Source organism: Numida meleagris, chromosome 3, assembly GCF_002078875.1.
Source record: "Numida meleagris isolate 19003 breed g44 Domestic line chromosome 3, NumMel1.0, whole genome shotgun sequence".
In the NCBI taxonomy this organism is placed as follows: domain Eukaryota; kingdom Metazoa; phylum Chordata; class Aves; order Galliformes; family Numididae; genus Numida; species Numida meleagris.
Window position 1 is genome coordinate 87,194,651 of NC_034411.1, and position 20,218 is coordinate 87,214,868.

General features: G+C 41.9%; 1 protein-coding gene across 5 annotated transcripts; it reads left to right on the top strand.

The window, feature by feature from the left end:
* Positions 3,872-18,845, top strand: RAB23 (RAB23, member RAS oncogene family). Of its 5 annotated transcripts, none has more exons than XM_021391263.1 (8): positions 3,872-4,072; positions 4,404-4,467; positions 5,216-5,417; positions 6,195-6,280; positions 9,196-9,352; positions 10,404-10,486; positions 13,387-13,479; positions 14,383-18,845. In XM_021391263.1, the coding sequence occupies exons 3-8, from the start codon at positions 5,263-5,265 to the stop codon at positions 14,520-14,522; spliced, it is 714 nt and encodes a 237-aa protein (XP_021246938.1). In that variant the 5' UTR covers positions 3,872-4,072; positions 4,404-4,467; positions 5,216-5,262; the 3' UTR covers positions 14,523-18,845. The 5 variants fall into 5 exon arrangements, with proteins under 5 accessions (XP_021246938.1, XP_021246939.1, XP_021246935.1 ...); XM_021391264.1 differs by having other exon boundaries at positions 3,872-4,068; XM_021391260.1 differs by lacking the exon at positions 4,404-4,467 and having other exon boundaries at positions 3,873-4,072.

The window sequence follows — 20,218 nt, forward strand, 5'->3', positions numbered from 1 at the left end:
ACTTGCATGTGTACTGTAAGGTGCATACATTTTCTATCCCTATGCATGTATACAGATAAGAGTTTTCCAGATTACTTGGAATCCAGATCCCCTGACTGATTTCCAGGCAAGCTGTAAGTCTTCAGTGTGTCTCAGCAGTAAGTACTGATCAGGAGGATGTTTGGTTTGTTTCTTATTCCCATACAATTTCTACCCCTAGAGTTCCTCCTTTTGCCACCTGGTCAGCAAAATTTTGGAGGTCCATCATATGACAGATTGATGAGCAGTATTTAGAACCTGCTTCTCTGTGGGAATTTGGCTAACACCGTAACAACTATTTAATGTCAAGCTCTTTGTTGCTAATTTGGACATGGTCTCTCTCTCCTTTGCAACCTCTTTGTACCTCTGTTGTCCGTCACCTGTTAGGTGAATATTTTACATGCTACTGGGAATAGTGATAGAACAAGGGGAAATGGTTTCATGCTCAAAGAGGGTAGATTTAGGTTAGATATAAGGAAAAAGTCTTTTACAGTGAGGGTGGTGAGGCACTGGAACAGGTTACCTAGCATTGTGGGTGATGCCCCGTCCCTGGAGACTTTCAAGGTGAGGCTGGATCAGGCCCTGGGCAACCTGATCTAGCTGTGGATGTCCCTGTTCATTGCAGAGGAGCTGGACTAGATGGCCCTCAGAGGTTCCTTCCAACTCTAAGGATTCTTTGATTCTATGAAATATTTTCAAATTGCAACCCAAATTAGGGGAAATGCCTTAATTTCCTCCTCATTTGGTGGCAGACCCCTCTCTCTCAAGCAGCCATTTCATTTCTTTCACTGGATACATACTTAAAGTAGCAAGAGCAGAAAAGAGAAGCAAGTCCATTATCGCAAACAACACTGCTAATGGCAATTTATCTGAAACTCTGAATATACACAATTCTAAACACTTTCAGCATTTTTGTCAGCCATTTCCAGATGAAGTAACCCAGAGCAAATGCTAAAAGGACGCGACTCTTCAATACACAGAACTGAATTAGCTAACATGTAGTGTTTCAATTCTGATGTTGTCCTGATTTATTTCCATTTTTCTCTTCTTCACAAACTGCACACAGATCAAGTATTTTTATCAGGCTTCATGGTGTTAATAGAAACAACTCTATTTGGAAATTCTACTTTGCCATCACACGATCACAGCATCACACGGCCTTCACCTGATAATTCAGCTGAACTGTACCGCTGTACCGCTTTTGGCAAGCTGTTTTATTTAACCTATTTTCAACCAACAATCCAAGCACACCATCTATTGCCTTTAGCATAAGAACTGTTTTCAAAACTGCTGACATTTCAAAACTCATGAACTTCAACTTATGTATCCCACTTGTTTTTGATGGGCATATCTAAGATTTACATATCTCTGCATTAATAACAGTAGAAATAAACATTAGGATGTTTAGAATTACAAGGATTTTGATGCAACACAACTTAATTTCTCTGACCCTGTTGATAAAGGGAAATACACCCATCATATTAACAAATACAGTGACTTCAAGTACAGCAAGGACTGCATTTTCACAGAAATAAAGAAGATGCCATATTTTTTTTCAGAATTGCATTGGCTGAAATGTACACATTTTCTTGGAAAACGAAACAAAACAAAACCGGAGCATACAGCAGATGCACTGAAATTGCTCCCTGAGAGATTTCAAAAAGTAGTTGTGGTGACAGAGAAGTTAGCAACTGGAGGCACTCCAACTGGCTTCCCAAGGACTCTTAGTGAAAGATTATTTAACATTTTTATTGATAATACAGACAGTGATACTCATGTAAAGCTTGCTATTTAACAAACATACGACCGTATTAAAGGATGGCATTATTTTTCTCTTATCGATTGGTCTGATTTGCTTTGCAGTCAAACAAAGTAATTTCATTGTAGTTAAGTATCATGTAATACGTCTGGAAAAAATTATTATGGATTATATGCTCATGTAAAAACTGCTTTGGAAAGCAGTAATCACTGGAAAAATGTGGAAAAAAACTGTATGAATAGGTGATCTTGGTGAAACGGTACAGCAAAAAAGATCAGTGTGATCTCTCAGTGGTCTGTAAAGGGGAATACATAGTAGAAGGTAGGATGCTGTCTTACCTCTGCACATCTACTACCATAGCACTGGCTTAGTTCACAAAGCGCATAGCTGTTTATGACATATTACTTTAGCATGATGCACATAACTTTCTCTTAAAGTTAATGGGAGGGTTTGGTAATTCAAAGCCTTTTGGCACACAAAAGCTCTGGCATGGAATGGACTCTGAGACTAGCAGCCTGGACCAGCACAAACAAAACAAAGGCATAAACTTCAGAATAAATACAATGCATACAACTTAGCTGTCCTTTTGAAGCGCAGCTGCAAAATGTGCTAATCCGAAACGTATTTATTCAAGTATACACAACATTGACTCACTCTGGGGAATGAAGATGTAGCCTTGGGAAGGGATAAAGTGACTTTAGTTGTGCAAGGAAGCTTTTAACTGGTAACACCTGAGTGTTGTTTGGTAACATATGAATAGCAGAAGTGCTGGCTGGGTATTGGGAGTGGCCTCTGTAGCCAACCAGATATGCCTTGCAATACAAAAATGGTGTGTTAAGTCAGGGAATGCCTTTTAGTACACTAGCTGAAAAAAATGAAGCATCCTCAGATCTTAAGACTATAATTATTCTATAACATATTCTATTTCATAAAATCATAGAACCATAGAATGGTTTGTGTTGGAAGGGGCCTTTAAGATCATCTAACTCCAACCCCCCTGCTATAGGCAGGGACACCTCCCTCTAGACCAGGTTGCTCAAAGCCCCATCCAGCCTGGCCTTGAATGCTTCCAGGGAGGGGGCACCCACAGCCTCTCTGGGCAATCTGTTCCAGTGTCTCACTACCCTCACAGGAAAGAATTTCTTCCTAATATCTAGTCTAAATCTACTCTCTTCCAGCTTAAAACCATTTCCCCTCATCCTGTCACTACCTGCCCTAATAAAAAGTTTGTTTATATGTATTTGTTATTATAAAGCTTTGAAAACAGGAATTCAGTATACAGTGGTTAATAAAATAAATTTATCTTATACCTTGCATGTTTCCCCACTTTATTTCCTACCAAGCTCAACTCATGTCTGAATTGTGGGCACCAGGTTTGTTGAATATACCAAATATTAACAAAACGATCACCACAAATATATAGACAAAAGTAAGCATTGAAGAGCACATGAATATAGCCTCGTCTGTGTCTTGAAGAACCCAAGTGGAGTATATTTTAGATGCAGAACAAAACCTTTAACTCTTTTGTTTTGAAAAGCAATGCACATGAAGAGTTTATAACATTCAACAGCTTCACAAAACAGACTTCTTACAAGAGTATGTAGCAACTGGACAAGGGGTAATAGCTTTAATTTGAAGGAGGGTAGGTTTAGATTAGACATAAGGAAGAAGTTATGTGCTATGAGGGCAGTGAGGCACTGGCACAGCTGCTCGGAGAGCTGTGGGTACCCCATCCCTAGAGGTTCTCATGGCCAGGCTGGATGGGCCCTGGGCAGCTGAGGGGGGCAGCCCTGCCACACACCCGCAGGGGGGTGGCACTGGGTGGGCTTTGAGGTCCCTTCCAACCCAAGCCATTCCACAGTCCTAATGTTTCACAGGTTTTGCCAGAATTGTGGACGATACCCAGAACACCATCCACAGGAACACCATCTGCCCGCAGTAACTACCCAGAGCGAGGAAAGCCTGAGGGCAGCCCGTGATGTTGACAGACACCTCGGGAGACGCAGCAGGGGCAGGCGCTGCAGCGGGGAGCTAGGCCAGCCGGGGCTGTGCCGCGATCCTCACACACTGGCCCGCGGGGGCTGCCGGCCGCGTGCAGAGCCGGGGGCGGGGGCTGCGGGCGGGCACCTCCCCGACAGGACCGCGGGCCTGACGGCGTTTCCGGGCGGGGGAGCCGGGATGTGCGTCCGGGTTGGGTCGGCCCCAGTGAGCGGTTTCCTCTTGCCTCCCTTCCTCCGCCGCATCCCTCCCTCCCTCGTCGTCTCCGAGGCGGAGCCGCCGCCGCGCCAGGGGTCGGTGAGAGAGCGGGGCGGACTGGAGCGGGAATGCGGGTTTGGGTGTGGGGAGCGGGGCCCCGGGGCGGGAGGTGCCCGTGAGGTCCCCGGGAAAGCCGGGCTCCCTGGGTGGGCGGTGGCCGTGCTTCCTGAGCGCACGGAGAGCGGGGTGTAGCGCAGCGGGGGGTGACGCGGCCGTGCAGAAGCGTTACCCGGCGGGAGAGGCGCTGGGCGGAGAGCTGCGGTGGGAGCACCTCGCGGGGCTGCTGCTGCTGCTGGGATGGTGCCCCCATTTCCATCTTCACGTGGAGAAGTGCTGGTTTATATAAGCCTGCCTCTGTCTGATGTGCCAGCCTGCACCATGACCTTCGCCCGCGTACCTCAGCGGTTTGGCCGTGACTCTGGTTAATATACAAGGTGGGCACGGGCGAAGGGAACGGGGGGGAGAAGGGCAGCCCCGCAGGGCCGTGTGGGGTGAGGTCCTGCTCGTGTGTCCTGCGGTCACGGGGCAGGCTCCTTGAATGTAGAACTGTGTGCATTGTGTACAGATCAGATTAATTATCTGGAGATTTGAACATTTTATAAAACGTTTTAGGGCTGTTTCTTATTTTTAAAAGGTTTTGGAGCGGGTCCAGAGGAGGCCATAGGGGTGATGGGAGGGCAGGAGCAGCTCTCGTGTGAAGTCAGGCTGGGGGAGATGGGCTTGTTCAGGCTGGAGGAGAGAGGGCTGCGGGGAGAGCTGATTGCAGCCTTCCAGTGCTTGAGGGGAGCTTACCAGCAGGAGGAGGATCAACCTTTTTGCACGGTCTGAGAGTGATAGGACAAGGTGAGGTGGCTTCAAACCAATTTAATTTGAGGTTAGATGTTAAGAGGGAATGGTTTCATTAGAGGGTGATGAGGCCCTGATGCAGGCTGCCCAGAGAGCTGTGGGTGCCCCATCCTCATAGGCACTCAAGGCCAGGCTGGAGGGCCCTCGGCAGCCTGAGCTGGTGGGTGGCAACTCTGCCCATAGCAGGAGTTTGGAACTAGATGGTCTTAAATGTCCCTTCGAACCCAAGCCATTCCGTGATTCTATGATCTTTATGAATCCTAAGGTGAAATCATCTTTCCTCTTGCTTTCTGTTCACCATATTTTTATGAACACAGCTATTTATTCTATTTACAGGATTGGTAGATTCCTGAATAAGCCAGAGAGTCACCTGAGCTGCAGAGATGTTGGAAGAAGACATGGAGGTGGCCATCAAGGTGGTAGTGGTAGGAAATGGAGCTGTTGGGAAGTCCAGTATGATTCAGCGATACTGCAAGGGGATTTTTACAAAAGACTACAAGAAAACTATCGGTGTAGATTTCCTGGAAAGACAAATCCAGTATGTATCAAACAGATACTATGCATTTTTGCATTTCCTTCTATTTCCTCATTCTGTTGTAATCCTAAGATTGACAGACACTTGAAACACAAGGCCTGCAGTCTCTGAAGCTGTCAAGGGAGCTGATTTTTCTTTTGAACTGTGGTCTAAAGTTATGTGAACTTAACTTTCCATTACAGATTTAGAGTTGTAAATAAAAATTAGAATAAAATATAGAACTTCTCTCATTCTAAGCTTTTTGACTAGTTTCTTGTGTGCTCTACCATCTGTTGAGATTTTCTGTCTTTTCTTATTTAAAGTGGAAGTGCTTAATTTGCACAAATTTATTAACTAGCATAGATAAATTGACTGTGGGAGAAAAAAACGCTATAGATTTAGTCTCCATCTAACATAAGCAGATAATACCCAGTTATGTTTGATACAACGGAGAACACTATGGTAATGAGAAGAAAGATATATAAATTCTGTAAGCTGACTAAAATGGTAAACAGAGCATTATTTGGGTACCTAAGTTTTTTATTATTATTATTTCTACATTACTTTTCTTCGTAAAGGGAGATGTAGGGGAAGAGAAGAAAAGGAAGCAGAAAATAAAATGTAGGTTCTCAGAAAAGAGCACCTAATGTACTTGCCATAGTGTAGTATGGAGTTGAACCATCATCAATACCATGTTTTATTATATTTAAATTAACTTTTAATTAATTTTTTATTATGGAGATGGAAATGCTCCTTGCCAATTGCTTTGTATTAACTGCAGAACCGTGTCATTTATTTCAGAGTTAATGATGAAGATGTCAGGCTAATGTTGTGGGACACTGCAGGTCAAGAAGAATTTGATGCAATAACTAAGGCCTACTACAGAGGTGAAAATACCATGTTTGCTGTTTAGTAGTTGGTTGGGTTTGGAACGCATCTTTAAGATATTTTCCTATCTCTGGGCTAAGAATTTCAGTAATTCTTTGTGTTTACAAAGCATGTTTAGCTCGCTTTTTTCAGTTCATGAATATATTTCCCCTTCATGTAAGATCCTCTCTGTAATTAAGTGCCACTTGATACAATGCTGTCCTTTGAAAAAACATAGACCAGAACGAGACAAATATCTGCGCATAAACTCTTATGCAGTAGTTCAAACAATCTGACTCAAAATCAGACTTAATTTGTTTTACGTGATTATGTATTTTTGATCCAATATGCTCCCTTAAAATAATTGAAGGCAGTTGTTCTGGAGTTCCTGGTGGGAATTCAGGTTGTGACTAATAGTTATACCGTGATGTTTTAGGGTGTTACAGTTTTCTGAGCTTTTTGTATTTCACGGTACTTTTCATTAACTACTTTTTTCAAAAATAATATTTCTTGTTGTCCCTCGTAATTGTTGGCTACCATTTCTTCAGCAAAAGAAACTTCTATTTCTTTTTATCCTCCTGTGAAAATAGACCATTCTGTTATTTTACAGCTAACAAGTTGAGCATATGAAGTTCTGAAGGTAGGACTTATTATCTTTGAGCTTCTTTTTCACTTGTTTCAAGCCAAAGCCTTTTTCTCCTAATGACTGGCAGTGACGTGCTAAAGCGTGGAGTATCCAAATCCTCCCTTAGCATCAAAACTGGTGGTTTAAAAAATAATCTGCATGAGGATCTTGGTATCTTGCTGCTGACTCATAGTGCAGGTAGAGCTCTGCCTTCAAGATTTTGTACCGAAGAGGCTGTTGTGGAGCAGGAGGTAGTCATCCTGTGGATACGCATTGTAAATCATGTGATGGATATCTTAACTATGCAAAGCTGTTAGATACAGTGACTATTCTGCACTAAACTTTGAAGGACAAAGGAAATTTTAAGAGGCTGGAATGCAATTTTCATTTAGCAACAGGTCTGCAAGCACAGTATTATAAAGCAAAAGGTCAAGCTTACTTTGTAAGTACAAGGTTTTCAGTGCAATCTATTGCTGATAAGGGGAGGATGCCTCCAAGGAAAGTAGAACAAGTGTTGGTCATTACTCCAAGGCCTGCATCTCCCGCAGGTCTCTGTCCCACAGACTGCAGTCATTACAGTGGGGGTTACATACTCTCCTGGAACGTTGTGTGTTGTCAGTTCTTCAGGGATCGAGTGCTCATCCATGACAACACAATAAATGGTTCAGAGTCTGTTTCTGAGCCCTTGTCCAGGGACCTAATTCATTCAGCGTTGCAGAGAAACAAATTCAGAGCTGACAGTGGATCTGTCACGTGGTTTTCATGTCCAGGTGATGATGTGCAGCCGGCACTGCTGCATGCCTATGATCACACCATGCCAGGACTCAAACTGTCCAAAAGCCTAAATTCAAAGAGTTGAAGGAAGCTTTGTGTATATATTTTTTTTCTATTTTGTGCTGTATTTATGCGTCTTCTCACGGATTATACTTTCCTGTGTCCTGTGTGAACCACGCATTCTCTCAGCAGCTTGGTACTTCATTTATATGCTAAGCAAATACACAAGTGGCTGTCATTAGCAGCATCGTGCGCTACGTTCACGCTGCAGATCTTTCAAGGTAGTATTGATCACTTCTTAGTGCTTGCATCCTCCTCCAAATGCTACCACTGCTGTCTTGAGCGGATGCTTGTTAGGTTTTTGATGGAAAGGATGCATCTCACTCATTAGTCTGCTATTCAGCTGCTGATAAGTAAAGGCAAGAACTGAAGAGTGAAATTAATAGGTGCCAGGTATAGAGTCCTGTGTGAGTCCATCCATGGCAAGGAATTTCTTTATGTGCTTTCTATTATATAGTTACTGTATCATTGTAAAAGGAGAAAATATGGTTACGTAGTCTATGAGGACAGTGCAGTTTGCTGAGGATCTTTGAGGCCTCCTCAGCTGCTAGGCTTTCCTCTACTTGCATCAGGTAGAGCTGCTAACACTACTGGTTTTTTTTTTCTGAATTAGTCTAGGTACAGTTATCAGTGACTGCAGCCAGCTGGAACCTTTTTAAATAATGATACAGGGATTAGCAAAGCAGTAAGCACACACAAGAAAACCCAGTGTCCTTTTCCTTAGTACCTGACAAAGATTTATAAAACAGCTTCTTGCAAAAGAACTTTAATCTACTGGTGTTTGTTGCTGTACACAATCTGTCAGGTAGTGTAGGACTCCACGTGGAGTGGGTCAGTGAGATACTGATGTGATTGACCCTCTTAAATGCTGTCATTTACTCAATATAGAATGGTGTTTATATGCCTGAATCCTGGTGGTTTTTTAATTTTTTTAGAGCTCCTACACGGATATTATAGTTTCTTAAACTTGTGAAACTTTCTTAAACTTAAGAAACTCAATAAAATATTGAGTGTTTAGCAGTCAAAGTCCAATTTACTGTAGCATAAAGAGTAGCATGAACTGTGCATTACAGGTACTGAATAATGAATAATAGTTGCCTTTTTGGCCCCCACTTAAGCTGTCTGAAAAAGTGAGCAGTAAGCAAATTTCTCTTTCCCCTTTGCCAGTCTTTTCCAAACCCCTTCCTCTTCCTTCCCCTGCACTTGTGCACCTTGTTGGAAATGGTTTGAAGGGTAACAGATTCCCAGCCCTCGTGAAGTATGGGCGTAATGATTGAAATAACATGGCAACTTACTGCTTTTCACTTGGGGAGTTTCCTAACCATTGGCTCATCACAAGCTGGTGGCAAAAGTGGACTTCTGTAGGATAAACAAGGAAACCTCTCATGCTTTACACACATTCAATATGATTTTGTTTTCATGTTTGTTTGCTGACTTTTTTTTTAATGCATTTGTAATCAATCTGTGTATTTTTAGGAGCCCAGGCTTGTGTTCTTGTGTTTTCTACAACTGACAGAGAGTCCTTCAAAGCAATCCCTACCTGGAAGGAAAAAGTGATGACTGAAGTTGGAGACATTCCCACAGTTCTTGTGCAGAATAAGATTGATCTTCTGGATGACTCTTGTATAAAGAAGTAAGATTTTTATCTTACTGCTTTTAAAGAACAGTGTATAGCCCCTCTATACAAATGCTTAAAAAAAGTCTGTGGGAGTTCCTGGTGAAGACTTCTGATGTGTAGGTTATCAAACCCAAGCACAGGGAAGCACAGATGACTGGTGTTCTTAGTTATATTTTTCTTTACAGATTTTACTGTCAGTTCATTCTGCCTGTGTATATATGTTCAGTTTCATTACTGCCATAAAATCAGCTTAACAAATGCTAACTTTTATTTAACACACTATAACATTCTGTGGAAAACACTGCATGATTCATCATTCTCCACTTGGTTATTTCTACCATCTTCCTGAGATGTGTAAATTATTTCTTCTTTTTGTCATTTCCTACACTGGCTTTCTTTATTCTGTTTGCGATCACTGATGACGTAAGTCTGCCTCTACTCCCTCTGCAAAGAATGCTGAGGATTTTTCAAACCAAAAGCAAAAATTGCATTTCAACTTCTCCTGTATTTATGGTACATCACTCAGGTTTGGTTCTCAGAACATTCCCTCTGCCTCAGGAACTCCGTCTTTCTGATGTTTTCATTTCACTTAGTGAAGTTCTCATGTTTCCTCAACTTTTCCTTAACATTTGGCTCAAATTGCCTTTCCCTTCACAGGAAACAAATAACTCATCTGCTTGCAGTGTCTTCAGCTTTATTAAAAAAAAAAAAGAAGAAGCACTTTTTGGTTATTTTGACTTTACAGTAGTAATTGTTCTGTTCTAGGGCTCTGTTAATTACAGCCTCTTTCTTTTTGATTTCACTGACAGCTGTCTTAGGACCCTTGGGAAATTGTAGTTAATGAAGTCAATGAACACTGAAAAGCAATTATTTTTGTTCCTTACAATACTGCATGTAAAATACCAAAAAAAAAAAAAAATCTAAGAATTAGCTATTTTTTTGACTGTCAGAGCTTACTGCTAAGTTAACACATTCACCCTGCCACGAAGTGTTTTGTCTGTAAGAACTGATCAATGGTGACAAATGATAGAAATTAATATTTATGAAGTTGTTTTCTATTGTGCAGTGAAGAGGCAGAAGCACTGGCAAAAAAGCTGAAGTTAAGGTTCTACCGAGCATCTGTGAAGGAAGACCTCAACGTAACTGAAGGTAGGAGACACAACAGAGGTGGTGTCTGTCCTGTCCTTCACTGTATCTCTTCGTTGCTTCTGCATGCTATTGCCAATCCTTATCACTCCAGTTGCTTGATATCACTGTGATTTGCCTGTTATTTTGCTATCACTGTGATTTGCCTGTTATTTTTACATCTTTACTTTCTACTCCATGAATGATGCAAAGCTTCAGTAGTTAGAATTGCCAACATTTTTTGGGCTTCTTGGCCCTGTTGACCATCAGTAAGCAGTGGGCTTTTAAAAATGTATACGTAGAAGTTCAATTATTATAACATACAGATTGTTGAAAAGATTAATTCATGATTGTTAATAGTTAAGAAATAATTTGTATAAATTATTTCATAGTTCAGTTACATTAAAATAAAGTACATCAAATTTAGAATCTGTTGCTGCCTTTTGGCTATTGGTGGTGCCTTAGTGATTCCCAAGTCTCACTTTTTAACGCATATATTTAATAAGAGTATCATTCTAAAATTCAGACACCATCTTTTCTGGGGTAGGTTTGAAGAAGCATGAATTATAGTCTCTGAAAACTTTTTGGTTTTGTTTGTTTAATCAAATAAACTTAAAGGTAATCTAATTGTTTCTCCTCCATTTGCAACTTCTACCTTGGGACGCAAAACTTCTACCAGAAAAAGCGTACATTTTTTCTGTATCATATTTAAATGAGTTATTAATTGTAAATGAAATGTGTCTTATGGTTATAAGTTTTTCAGAATCTTGGATATTTTATACCTCATTTTATACAAATGAGAGTAGTGTTAGTTAATTAGAAAAACGTTCCTCCCAAGTTACATTAATAGCCTTAATTTACATGACTGCAGTTACTCTAGAGCTTCTTGCAAAAAAAAAAAAATCCTCAATTCCTATGTAATATTAAAAAGTTTCAAGTTGCATCAGTTGGACCATGCAGCAATATTTATATGCCAGCTTTATTAGAGGAGTATTGAGATGTGTTTGTATACGATGCAAGACCCTGGTATGCAGCCTATAAGATCTGGGTTGACATTGACTCATTTGGATCCTGGTCAGGTACATAGAATCATAGAATCATAGAATGGCCTGGGTTGAAAAGGACCTCAAAGATCATCGAGTCTCAACCCCCCTGCTGAGTGCAGGGTCGCCAACCACTAGACCAGGCTGCTCAGAGCCACGTCCAGTCTGGCCTTGAATGCCTCCAGGGACGGGGCATCCACAACCTCCCTGGGCAACCTGTTCCAGTGCGTCACCACCCTCTGTGTGAAAAACTTCCTTCTAATATCCAACCTAAATCTCCTGTCTCAGCTTAAAACCATTCCCCCTTGTCCTATCGCTATCCACCCTCACAAACAATCAATCCCCCTCCTGTTTATACGCTCCCTTCAAGTATTGGAAGGCCACAATGAGGTCTCCCCGGAGCCTTCTCTTCTCCAAACTCAACAAGCCCAGTTCCCTCAACCTTTGCTCATAGGAGAGGTGCTCCAGCCCTCTGATCATCTTGGTGGCCCTCCTCTAAACTCATTCCAAGAGCTCCACGTCCTTCTTGTGCTGGGGGCCCCAGGCCTGGACACAGTACTCCAGATGGGGCCTCACAAGAGCCGAGTAGAGGGGGACCACCACCTCCCTCTCCCTGCTGACCACTCCTCTTTTAATGCAGCCCAGAACATAGTTGGCCTTCCGGGCTGCCAGTGCACACTGCTGGCTCATGTCCAGCTTCTTGTCCAGCTTCTTGTCCACCAGGACCCCCAAGTCCCTCTCTGCAGGGCTGCTTTCAAGTACTTCTTCCCCGAGGTTGTACAAATACCTGGGATTGCCCCGGCCCAAGTGCAGCACCCTGCACTTGGCCTTGTTGAACCTCATTAGGTTCTTGTGGGCCCACTTCTCCAGCCTGTTCAGGTCCCTCTGGATGGCTTCCCTTCCTTCCAATGTGTTGACTGCACCCCTCAGCTTGGTGCCATCTGCAAACTTGCTGAGGGTGCACTCGATTCCATCGTCTATGTCATTGATAAAGATGTTGAAGAGCACCGGTCCCAGGACTGAGCCTTGGGAGACACCACTAGTGACCGGCCTCCACCCTGACATAGAACCATTTATCACAACCCTTTGGCTGCGACCAGCCAACCAGTTCTTAACCCACCGAACAGTCCATCCTTCAAATCCATACCTCTTCAATTTAGAGAGAAGGATGTGATGAGGGACCCTGTCAAAGGCTTTGGAGAAGTCAAGGTAGATGACATCCATCGCCCTCCTCCCATCCACCGATGCCGTCACTTCATCGTAGAAGGCCACCAGATTGGTCAGGCAAGATCTACCCTTGGTGAAGCCATGCTGGCTGTCTCAGATCACCTCCTTGTCCCGTATGTGCCTTAACATGTCTTCTAGGAGGATCTGCTTCATGATCTTCCCAGGCACAGAGGTGAGGCTCACCGGCCTGTAGTTCTCCCAGTCATCCTTTCTCCCTTTCTTAAAAATGGGAGTGATGTTTCCCTTTCTCCAGTCACCGGGGACTTCACCAGACAGCCGTGATTTTTCAAATATGATGGAGAGCGGTTCGGCAACCACCTCAGCCATCTCTCTCAGAACCCTAGGATGGATATCATCCGGCCCCATGGACTTCCACACATTCAGTTTCATGAGGAGGTCTCGAACTTGTTCCACTGTTACAGTGGGACAGAATCCGCTCCTCTCACCCACACCTCGAGGTTCAGGGTCCTGGCAGACACGGGGAGCCTGACCACACATGGGCCTGCCAAGGAAGAATTGTTAGATTGTGTTAAACCTGGCACGTGAAATGGGCTTTTGTCACCAAGCAACAGTTGATATGAGAGTGGTATTATTGATACAGGTATTATTTTTAAGTATACTCTGATGTACCTTTTTTTCTTTTTGACATTCCAGTTTTTAAGTATTTGGCTGATAAATATCTTCAGAGGCTCAAGCAGCAAACAGCTGAAGAACCAGAACTAGTACATACAAGCAGTAACAAGATTGGTATGTATACTGTAATAAATAACACACACACACAAACCCAACAAAAATTACCAGAAGACAGTATTTTGTGCCATTGAAGTTTGTGGTCTCATCTGTTGCCTTAAGGAGTTTGATGGTGAATGGGGTTTGATAATTACCTTCCTGTTTTAATACTTTGTCCCCTTTCCTTTTGTAAAATAAGTTTGTGACTGTACAATTACAAGATTGTTGAATAGCTGAAGTTTCTAGCTAATGTTTGGCAAGTGTCCTTTTATTAAATTCTTTCAAGCATTGTCTAAGGATTTGAGGAGGGATGTTTGCTGGTTTTTAAATGTAATTAGTGTTGGTGTTACTCATCCTGGTGCAGATGTAAGAGAGAGACTCACTGTGAAAGAATCTGGCACATAATAAAAAGGTCTTTGTAAACTTTGTCTTCAGTAAAGGAGCACCAAATTTTTGTAGCCCTTCTTCAACGTCTTTCTGAGTTTGTTCATTTATTTTCTTTAAATCACTTCATATTTATTCAGTCTTTTTTCCATACCTTTATCTCAGCAGTTTCTAACTTTAAAATGTCCGTGTTTCTCCGTATGACTCAGCTAAGCATAATTTTGTTACCGTGCAATTAGTAGCATGCACTTACTTGGATGAGTGCATGTGCTCCCTTCAATTACACAGGTGTTGTATACTAGCTTTAAATACCACCTGGCTCGTCATACCACCTGGCTCTACTTCAAACCTAGCTGCAAAATTGACCAGAAAAACAGATCAGTGTTTTGGTTTTTTTTTTCTTTTTGTTTTGGTTTGTAGAGTTTGCCTCTGAGGTGAACTACTAGGAGTTAGTAACTGTTGCATCTTAGGTGTTAATGTATTACACTGCGGGAAGGGAAGGAGTACAAATGTTCTTCTTGTCTTCAAATTCTGTAGGTGTTTTCAATACAGCCGTTGGAAGTCACCCCAACCAGAATTCTAACACTCTTAACGGTGGAGATGTCATCAACCTTAGACCAAACAAACAGAGAACCAAGAAAAGCAGAAGTCTTTTTAGCAACTGCAGCATACCTTAGACTACTTTTGGAGGAGAAAGAAAAGAGTAACCGTGAATTGGATGAAGCTGTGCAATTGAATCCAGAGTAAAGCTTTAGAGGTATTTTACCAGTGCTTTAGCAAATCTTGTGCCTATGGGATCCTTGCTTGGTGGATTTATCTCAAATTGCTGATGCGGTGTTTTTCGGTGTGTAGAGTGAGACGCCTGGTGGCAAAACACAGAACCGTGGCTGCCCTGTGCACTACTTAAAAATTGTTAAGCAAACTTCTCCATTTTGAAGGAATTATTTATAGAGCTATGGACTAGGTTTTGCAGAATTGTGAAGCACATTTAACGTAAAGATAATACACAAACATAGGTACAGACCATAATGTTATGGCCCAAAATAAAGTCGCAACCTCGCAACTAAATTTCAAGGGGAATGTTAGCATTGGTTAGCCAAGACACTAAGAAGCTAACAGAAAAGCAAAGTGAAGGCATCACATTTTATGCCTTTCTCTGCTAGCGTGGATTCTGGCTGTTCTGTCAGTGCAATATACTCATGTTATATATATGTTCCTGGAGGTATGTATGTAAATGTTTGGAATGAATACTTTTGCTAAATTCTGGTGTATTCAATACGTGGAGATCAGCTAATGTTTATGAAACAGCATCTTCTAAAGAATTTTTCCTTTAAAAATGTCACATTTCAGATGAGGCTTTCCCAGCTGCTGCTGTGTGTGTTGAACTTGCTATACTTGGGCCTAAATGCTTAGATTTAAAAATGGCTGGTGCCAAAAATGCTCCTTCTTTTTACCTAATGCTGCATTGCAGATGTTTTTGTAAGTTCGTTTTTCCTCAGTCTTAACAGGGTGACCAAATAAGTCTTTGACACTAATAGATGTCCAGATGGAACATACAATCATATTCCTGTCTGAGTTTGATTGCTGTATCCTGTGTTATCCATGCAAAAGGAACTTGCAAGGTGTCGCAAAATACTTCTCTTCTTTGGAGAAATTTTTCATAGGTCCTGCAAACCAGGTTACGGAGGATCCAAAACACGCAGCTAATAACTGATTTCCATTAATGAGACATTCCTTAGCACTGTTGCTGCTAGTTACAGAAAATCTAATTCTGCAAGATCGGAGACATGGCAAAAAAACTTTTCAAAGTACCTAAGTAATTTTACAGAACTGATTTAGACATTTAGGAGCCCAAATCTAAATTAAAGATATTTGGGTTTAGGTTCCTAAATCACTACGGTGCTTTTAAAAATGCTAAGCAAGATATCTCTTATTTACCAAAAATAAACACTTTTTAATCCTCTACGAGAGCATGCATGCCTTTTAGAAATACCCATTTTGTTTACATGGTTTTGTATTGTATTATATAATTTTAACTTTCTAGGATTTCTATATCAAACCTGCCGGTGACAAATGCAAAATATGCTGCTTGAAAAAATTGAGAATTTTAATAGTTTTTTAAACAGTGTATGAGAGTGAGAATGACTCGACTGATCCTGTATATTTTTGGAGGAAGGACTTTTCACTGTGTGAATTCATATAGGAAGCTTGACTTATTTTATTTCTAAGTCAATGAGTATGAGAACTGCGATGTACTCTTGTCCCACTGTCTGCAGGGAAAGAAGTGGCTGGCAAGTTATGCACAAACACTATAGATCTCTGAACTCTGTATTTGATGTTTACTCTACTAGACTTTCTACCGAGTACCCTTGTGTCTCTGGCAAGCTGCCACGGCGTCTCCAGTTGCTGGCAAGAAGGCGCTCGGTACCCTTTGCTGTTGCAGCAAGACTGTGTTCTTCACCGTAACGTTTCCTATATTCTCTCTTGGATAGATGCCTTTATTTTTAACAAGTGCATTTAATCACTGTACGTATGTATAAAGGGAGTCAAGTCCTACTTGTCCTAACAGTTTAAGAAGTAAGGTACTTAAGATATGGTAACAAAAAGACCTATGATTGTACACAATGGGGCCGTCTTACAACTTTAGGATGTAGGGTAGAAGGTGTGCATTAAGAATTTTGACAGCTGTTTTTAATATGGAAACTTTTACATTTCATTGTCTGTTTGATAGTTTAATCTTTATATTTCTTTTTCCTGAAGAAGCATACGAACTCACAAAGTGTCTGAAGCATTTTTCTTGCCTCATTTGACTCTGTACAGAGTGCTGAAAAATCTTTGTTATACATAATGACCATTTGTACTATGACGTATTATTCATCAGACATTGTACTATTACATAAGCCATTTGTATTGAAGGTCCTTTGCTATAAACTACTATTTTAAGGAGTGAAAACTCGATGGAAATTTTCATAGATGAGACTTGCTAAATTTAGGATACACTGAAATTTAGTACATGCATGCTTTAATCTGGGAATATCTATTTGAAGTATTGGGCAACACTGGATTTTAATTTCACTCCCATCATGAAGCTTAAGTGGCTCATTCTTTGATGTGATTTGCTGCGCTTAATTTCCAGTATGACTGAGGTGGAGACTGTCCAAATTAGCGTTTTTTCTGGATAGTACTCTGCATATACAGTGCTTCAAAATGTACTTCTTATCCCCGCTGTTTCAGTGTACAGATGTGAACCAGATGCCTTGCATATGGCAGGTATCCTTAGGCATCCATGTCACTGCTCAGCGGGAGTAACGCTTGATTTCTGGATGAGGAGACATGCCTACGCCTCCAGCATTCATGTTGTCACGTGTGAATAATTTTGGTTCTGAGCATTGCCCCCTTCTCCACTCAGTGTTGTCATTAGAACCCCATCTTGTAGTCACCCTTCTGTGCCACCGAGGTGGAAGAGAACATAATCCTCTGTGACACTCGCAGTAGGCCAGTGTTCTGTGCTCTGTGCACACGTGTGCCTATCACAAGGCACAAAGTTTTGTTCTGAGACCCTGAGCTGATTGCGCTCCTGTTGTATCCCTTAACATCTCTTGAGTAGCTCATTGGATATTATATTTAGCTCATGCCACAGTTCTTTACTTTTAGCTGATAAAGCTACCCCAGTAGAAAACTTCAGTGAAGTAAGCATTCACTAAAGGGCCCGACATTAATGCATTTGCTGCTCCCATATTGTATCCATTCAGTGAATGGGTGTTCTCCCGGGACGTGGGGCACCGTTGGGTGCCCAGTAGCAGGGCTAGGAATGTATTTCCAGCTGCAAATAATACATCTCAGAGTTGTAAGATTGGTCACACTACGATTTTGGGGCTTGTGTGTGTGGCTGACTTCAAAAGAAAATGAAATATTCCACTTCAGACAATTCTGGAGTTTTTTATTTTCAGCCTTTCTTAAGGCGACACTTACCCTCTTTGATCAAAATGTCTCCAAATTACTGTCAGTCTAATTTCCTGATTAATTTTTTTATACTTTGATAAAATTGGTCTCTTTATTTTTTTCATTATTGGCCACGTGTGACATTTTTCTTTGCATCACTTCTGTAGATGTAGATGTACATTATACTGAAGGGAATTGAGTGGCTGAACACATTGTATGGCTTTGAGGTTGCAGCTGGGTATGCACGCAATACCCAGTGAACATGCTGATAGCTACCAGTTAATCAGTAACAGAAATAATTACTTGCACTGCTGGACCCTCTTGCAGGAATTCAGTCATATATCAAATGAACAAACTTGCTTCTTGTACGGAAGTCCCTAAATCTAATCACAAGCCTCTGGCTAAGGCTGTAGTTCCTGAACTCATACTGTACGTAAAACAGAGAGCAAGAGCGGTCCAAGAAGCTTGACTTCATCCAAACCACCATACCTGTGACAGGAAGTAACCGCTGTGCGTATCTTTTATGCTCAAGTACTATCTGACTGAAGAAAATACTTCTGTTAAATGCAGCATCCTAAAAGGTAATCAAAATCATGAAAGAAAAAAAGCAGGAAGTACCAAGATGAAAAGTGCTATGGTAAAATAAGAGAAACTCTCAGCTCTGTGCCGAGTCCCCCCCCAGGCAGGCGAGCCCTTGTGCTAACCTTGTTCTCAGGTTTCTGGTAGGAGGGTGGCACTGATCAGTAATTTGTGGAGTGAGTGGTTTGTCCTCTCCTGATGCAGGCGTGGCTCAGCAGAACTGGCTGAAGTTGCTCAAAAAAAACCCAGAGACCTGGACCAGGAGAAATGCCGTTCGCATTGCAAAGATAAGGACACATTGCTACTAATACATGACCCAGTCTTACTGGCAAGTTCACGTGATCTAAATGGTTAAAGCAGATATGTACGTAACTGTTTATCGCCTTCACAAACTCAAGTAAATGTATTATATTTGTAGAAGAAAGTCAACATATCTCACAGTAAATTCTCAAGTGGTAAAATAAATGTTTAAAAATGCACACCCTGTGTATGCTGTTCCTGTAAAATTCCTACCAGTTAACTCTGCTGCTCCTGTAAGTGACGCTGGTGGTTGTATCGTGTGACTTAACCATGTTTCTCTGATTACTGCTTGGTCTGATTACAGGTCACTGTTTTTGTGGTTATATTAAAAGTGTCAGTGTATTAAATAGCAAGAAATTGTCGTAACCCCATAGTTGTGCAACCAGAGTCTGTCCAGAAACCTGTGCCCAAGTCTGGCTTGCGCGCTGCCAACAGCTGGAAGCCAAGGGAGCACGTGGCACTGGCACCCACCCTCCTCAGAACAGCGTGGGCATCTCCAGCTAATGGAGACACGTTTTCTGAGCTCTTGCCTCTTGTTTTCTTCACCACAGAACTCAAACAGAAAATATGGATTCTGTTCTGCTCTCTGAGGTCATTTTAGTTTTCATAATTGATCTGGCTAACACAGTGACAGGGCTCAAATTAGCAAGCTATTAATAGGTCTGGCGCATTTTCTGAACGCAAACAGGGGTGACCAGTGCATTGATTTTCATGCTTAATTTCATCTAGAGTAGAGTAGAACTTGTGGCATCTGTGTTTGCCTCTTACAGAGGTACCTCAGGAACCCGGAAGGTAAAACAGTGCTGCTTCCTCTTGCATCCAATTTAGCACAGAGAAACCACTTGCTTGCTTAACACCCCAATAAGAATTAATTAGCAATATTTTAGGGAAGCAAAAACTTTTAATGTGAGAAAACTCACCTATTTGTACTGAGCATTTTGAGGTCAGGTGAGCACTCACCTGCTGTTAAGTGAAGGCCTCACGAAGACTGAAGCTTTCACACTGTCGAGTCTGGTCTTTTGCATGCTGTGCAGCAGCACCGTGCTCAGCTTTGGAAGCCGGATGGCCGCTTGGGGCAGCTTCTTGCTGCCACGCCCGAGGTAACCACTGGGAACACCCGGGTGCTCTCAGTCATGCTTGCAGATGTCCTGTTTTCAGGACTGAGGTGCTGGAAGGTGGAGCACAGCCTTGTTTTAGCGCTCAGGAGAGAATGGGCAACTTCAGTGCCTTTCCTTCACCTTCTTTGTCCCAATTGTTTTATACCTGCTGAACCTCATCTACTGTTTTGACAACAGATAGCCCTTAGAAAAGAGTAACTTTAATACATTCTTTTCTTGGTCTCCACCGCTTGTGTTGCCAACTATGTTTGGCTGCTTTAAGTTACTTTAACAGGGATGGATGTTGAAGAGAGCCAGTATGAAACTGGAGTGGAACGCACCATAGATGTTTTTTGCTGTGGCTTACAGCTGTGTGATGGCACGAGAGACACTTCAGACAGCACTGGCAGCTTTAAAGCTGGATTGTTCCGAACTAAGGGATCTTTAACGGATGT

What these genes read in the sequence shown, in the direction of transcription:
- RAB23 (XM_021391263.1), top strand. Translation starts at nt 5,263, where the DNA reads ATGTTGGAAGAAGACATGGAGGTGGCCATCAAGGTGGTAGTGGTAGGA. An exon ending in AGACCTCAACGTAACTGAAG is followed by an intron (nt 10,487 to 13,386) that starts GTAGGAGACACA and finishes TTGACATTCCAG; the next exon opens with TTTTTAAGTATTTGGCTGAT. An exon ending in TACAAGCAGTAACAAGATTG is followed by an intron (nt 13,480 to 14,382) that starts GTATGTATACTG and finishes CAAATTCTGTAG; the next exon opens with GTGTTTTCAATACAGCCGTT.